At 47.8% G+C, this 5,000-nt stretch overlaps 1 protein-coding gene across 2 annotated transcripts in view; it reads right to left on the reverse strand.

The window, feature by feature from the left end:
- LOC105897245 (kinesin-1 heavy chain) overlaps nucleotides 1–5,000 on the reverse strand; it is a 16,871-nt gene that overhangs the window by 1,308 nt on the left and 10,563 nt on the right. The window contains exons 14-24 of one of the 2 annotated variants that reach the window (XM_031584374.2): nucleotides 4,360–4,566; nucleotides 3,873–4,016; nucleotides 3,352–3,537; nucleotides 2,570–2,687; nucleotides 2,317–2,372; nucleotides 2,042–2,151; nucleotides 1,813–1,914; nucleotides 1,531–1,591; nucleotides 1,255–1,326; nucleotides 823–927; nucleotides 97–313 (exon numbers count right to left, since the gene is read on the reverse strand). In XM_031584374.2, coding sequence (XP_031440234.1) covers nucleotides 97–313; nucleotides 823–927; nucleotides 1,255–1,326; nucleotides 1,531–1,591; nucleotides 1,813–1,914; nucleotides 2,042–2,151; nucleotides 2,317–2,372; nucleotides 2,570–2,687; nucleotides 3,352–3,537; nucleotides 3,873–4,016; nucleotides 4,360–4,566 — 1,378 coding nt within the window. Of the gene's footprint in view, nucleotides 1–96; nucleotides 314–822; nucleotides 928–1,254; nucleotides 1,327–1,530; nucleotides 1,592–1,812; nucleotides 1,915–2,041; nucleotides 2,152–2,316; nucleotides 2,373–2,569; nucleotides 2,688–3,351; nucleotides 3,541–3,872; nucleotides 4,017–4,359; nucleotides 4,567–5,000 lie in introns of both variants that reach the window. The other variant, XM_031584373.2, reaches the window with a different exon arrangement.

Here is a 5,000-nt window from a genome sequence, read left to right on the forward strand (position 1 = left end):
TAGTTTACCCTGATAGCTGTGTGTGTGTGTGTGTGTGTGTGTGTGTGTGGTGTGTGTGTGTGTGTGTGTGTGTGTGTGTGTGTGTGTGAAACTCACCGATCTGGGCCGAGTGTCCCCTCCTGGCCATGTTCTTGGCCCTGACGGCCTCTTTGATGCGGTCCACCTCGGTCTGGTAGCGCTTGCGGTCGCGTGCAGCGTTCTCTTTGGCCTCCTTGAGCGCTGTCTCCAGCGCCTTGACCCGCTCGGCCGTGGCCCGCAGACGCTTCTCCAGCTTGGGCAGCTCGCAGCGCAGGTCGGCATTATCACGCACCAGCTGGAGGAGAGAGGGAGGGATGGAAGGAGCAGAAGGAGAGAGAGAGAGAGAGAGAGAGAGAGAGAGAGAGAGAGAACGCGCGCGCGAGAGAGAGAGCACGCGAGAGAGAGAGAGAGAGAGAGCGAGCGAGCGAGAGAGAGAGAGAGAGAGAGAGAGAAAGATGGTAGGGTTGAGAGACACACAGTCACATTACACACACTAGATTAGTTTCCACTTACTTCAGTTCTCAAAGGCTCACTGATTCTTCCTCGAAATAACACACCGGGTAGAGAACCCACCGTGTAACCCAAGATATCTGGCCTTCTCACCCCCCAGGGGGGACACGTTTGACACACACCAGGTAACTTAGGTGTGTGTCTGGATAAGTGTGTGTGTGGTCAGGTGTGATGGGGGCCAGGCACTGGGGTCTGTTAAGCGCCTTGAGACCATTTTATTGTTGTGGCGCTATATAAATAAAATTGATTGAATTGAATTTAATTGAATACTGGTGTGTTTGTGAGGGCACGTACCTGTTTGTGGACTTTGGTCAGCTGTTCTAGATTGTTCTCCAAGAAAGAGATCTTCTGTTTCTGAGCAGCGCTGCCTCCAGTGTCGTCAGAGTCCATCTCTGCACTCTGCATGCACACACAGACACACAGACACACAGACACACACACACAGGCATTCAATAGACTGATCAAAAACAAATACATCTGTGGGAGGGGGGCTGGGGGTGGGGGGTTACTGTAAATTGTAAAAATGTGAGCATTGTATCTCTTTTATGTCCTCATTTTGTATTGTCGACGCTCAATAAAAATACTTATAAAAAAAAAAAAAATAATCTGATGTCTACGGTGGCATATACAGTACAGAGCAAGTCTACTGATCAAAGTCCCTTGCACACATATACGCATTCATTCAGAGTGTATACATGTACACATGTATACATATCATGCATATACCTTTTTAACTCTCGTGGCCAGATCCTGCACAAACAGCTTTCTGAGGTTGTGCAGTGTCTGCAGTTCCTTGGCCTGAAACACACACACAAGATGTTAGACCCACACACACACACACACGCACGCACGCACGCACGCACGCACGCACGCACACACACACACACACAAAGATGTGTTAGACATACACACATTTATCACACAAATACTCACACAGGAACGAATGGTCCAACGTAAATCAGCCTCAAACACACACACACACACAAACAAACTGTGACTCACCACTGTCTCCTCCAGTCCCTTCAGGTCCTGCCTGGCCTGCTCCCTTCTGTCCTGCATCACTCTACACACACACACACACACACACACACACACACACACACACACGTACACAAATCACACATTTGGTTTGGCACGTTTTGACTGCTTCGCGGAGAAAAGTCTTTGAACACTGTCAGAAGGTCACCGATGTCTCATTATTCTGACCTTTATTCCAATCGTTCTCTGAGTGTTTGTGTGTGTGTGTGTTTGTTTGTGTGGTGTGTGTGTGTGTGTGTGTCTTACGTAAGCTCGTTCAGTTTCTGACTCTTCTCCTGGTCGGTGGATTTGAGTTTCTCATGCTCCACTCTCAGACGCTCCTGTTCCAGCATGATCTTCTGGTTCAGACTGAAACACAATCACACACACACCGTCAGTCAGTCAACAACAAATATACTATTTTCCTGTTTGTGTGAGCATATGTGTGTGTGTGTGTGTGTGTGTGTGTGAGAGAGAGAGAGAGAGAGTCACGTACTCCTGTAACTCAGTGATGAGTTTCTCCTTATTGTCCAGTTCGTCTCTCAGGCTGCTGATCTGTTTCTGGTGGGCCTCCCTGTGACCATGAATCTGCTTCTCCACTGCGTCCTACACACACACACACACACACACACACACACACACACACACACACACACACACACACACACACACACACACACACACACAACACACACTCAGCACACTCTCCTGTAATAGAAATGTAAGATGCCAGTTTGGATGAAGATAGATGTTCTACTGGTTTGGCCTTACCGCAACCTCATTGGCTGTCTGAATCTCACTCTCCTTCTCCATGGCATGAACTTTTTCTACAGGAGACAAATACACATACTGTCATCTAATGTGCATCTTCAAAAGACTTTTATTTTAACGTTTTTTTTACACGCAAGCTTCTGTGTCAATGCATGCCAAGTTTGACTAGGTCCTTGTTGGGTGTATTTTCAGTTTACTTCTATGTGTGTGTGTGTGTGTGTGTGTGTGTGTGTGTGTGTGTGTTTTCGTGTACCCTGTGCACTGAGCTTGACCAGCTCCTCATTTAGGGAGTCCACATTCTCCTCCAGCAGTCTCTTCTTCTGCTCAATGTTCTGCAGATACTCCGTCAAAGACTTAATCTTAGCTTCATGCTGAGAGAGAGAGATAGAGATAGAGAGAGAGATAGAGACAGAGACAGAGACAGAGACAGAGACAGAGACAATGAAAGAATACCAGTTAGACTGATCCTGAGGAACACGACACACATGACCGCCCAGACCTGACGGTCTTTCCCCCGCTCTGTGTGGTCACCCCCTCACAGCACTCAGCAGAGTGAGAGAGCACGGAGTACTCTACTGATCAGAGACCCATTACTATCCAACATGGCGCCATCCCGCAGGCTGGTACAGGGGTGGAGGAGGGAGACGAGTGACATGAGGAGAGGCTGTGAAGAGGTCTGGGGGTCAGTGGTGAATGGGTGGGTGGATAGACCCTAGATAGCAGATCAAGTGAGGAATAGATGCATGATGGATGGATAGATGGCGGGCAGCAATAAAAGGAGGAGGTCAGTGAGATGAATGGATGGATGGATGGACGGATGGATGGATGGATGGATCTATGAAAGGACAGGCAAGTGGGTTAGCAACTGGTTGATGGTGGGATAGGAGGGCAAGTTGACAGGAAGAATGACTGACTGATAGATGATCTATCCCCGACATGATGGATAACAATGGATATTAAATGAGTGATGATGACTGATGGTGATTGATTATTATGGGATGCGGAGATTAAAGGACGCAGGGCCTGCTGCGTTACCTGGGAGATGCGCAGCTGGCAGGCGGCCAGCTCCTTGTCGTTCTCGTCAATCTTCTGGGTGCTCTCCGATTGGCTGCTCTCCAGCTCCTTCTTCTTCTTGACCAGAGTCTTCACCTCGGACTTGAGCTTGCTGATGAAGAGACGCGCCACCGTGAACTCCTCATCGATTATGCCACTAGCCTCAGGCTGCTGACGGAGGAGGAGAGGGATGAAGAGAGGGAGAGGAGGGCCGATGGGAGGGAGAAGTAATCAGAGAGGGAGAGGGAGAGGGAGAGGCAAGGGAGGGAGAGAGGGGGAAATAAAATATTGATGACTCAACAACATACAAGATATAAAAAATGTGAAACCTGAAGATTGCGTGCATGAATGATGTGAGTTCATGAGTGAATGTGTGTGTGTGTGTGTGTGTGTGTGTGTGTGTGTGTGACCTACATTTGTAGTAAAATGTACGTGAATAAGGATTTGTATTAATGTGTTGATGTCTGCCTGTGTGTTGTGGAATGTGTGTGCGCGTAAGTTACCTTGATATCATTGCTGCCCACTGTGACGCCGATCTCGGCCAGGTCTTTGAGCAGTGATGACATCATCTCAGTGACCCTCTTCCTCTGGTGATTGGTCATCTCCTTCAGCTTCTGCAGCTCTGCATCCAGAGACGTCAGCACGCTCTGACCCATAACACACGTTCAAACACAAGTTCAGTCACGATCTCACCAATCACACGCCTTCAAACGGAAATGTCACTTTAATCTGAATTAAAGTCAAGCTTTAAAATCACTCAGACAACATGTCTCTTAAGACTATTGATCGGTCTATTGATATTTATGTGACAGTTTATTATTAACGCTCTGAAATTCCTTATACAACCCACTGTCTGCAAGGAGCAGTTTGTGGGTACACTGTAATGGTAATGTATGGTATAACACAACTGAAATATGTTCATGCAATTATTTTTATACAGCTACTTGTGTGTGTGCATGTGTGTGCCTTGGGTGTGTGTGCAGTACTTACGGCCTTCTGGCTGAGCTCCTCGCTGAGTGTTTCATACTCGCGGCTCTTGTCCTCCACCTCCTGGCTCTTCTGGTCGTAGTTGACGGCCAGCTCCTCCAGCGCCTGCAGCACCTCCTTCACCTCCTCCTTACTGGCGTCGTTCTCCTGCTGCAAGCGTGACAGCTCCACCTGCAGGCCATCGTGGTCCCGCCGCGACGAAGCCAGCAGCTACACACACACACACCAGACACAAATATAAATGAGCATATACACACACACACACACACACACACACACACACACACACACACACACACACACACACACACACACACACACACACACACACACACACACACACACACACGTCAGTATCCGTCATGGCAGCCTCATTGGGTCCTCCATCATATTTACCATGTATCCATTATTCTATGGACCATTAAGTATTTATAAATACTTAATAAAAACCCAGCAAGACTAGTCTAAGTAGTTTAACAGGCATCACACACACACACACACACACACACACACACACACACACACACACACACACACACACACACACACACACACACGTTTATAAAACACAAAACACTATCAAAACGTTCACAAAACCCAAACTAAAACAAACACACAAATGAGAGACAGACGCATACAAATAC

The sequence above is a fragment of the Clupea harengus genome, chromosome 17 (genome assembly GCF_900700415.2).
Source record: "Clupea harengus chromosome 17, Ch_v2.0.2, whole genome shotgun sequence".
In the NCBI taxonomy this organism is placed as follows: Eukaryota; Metazoa; Chordata; class Actinopteri; order Clupeiformes; family Clupeidae; genus Clupea; species Clupea harengus.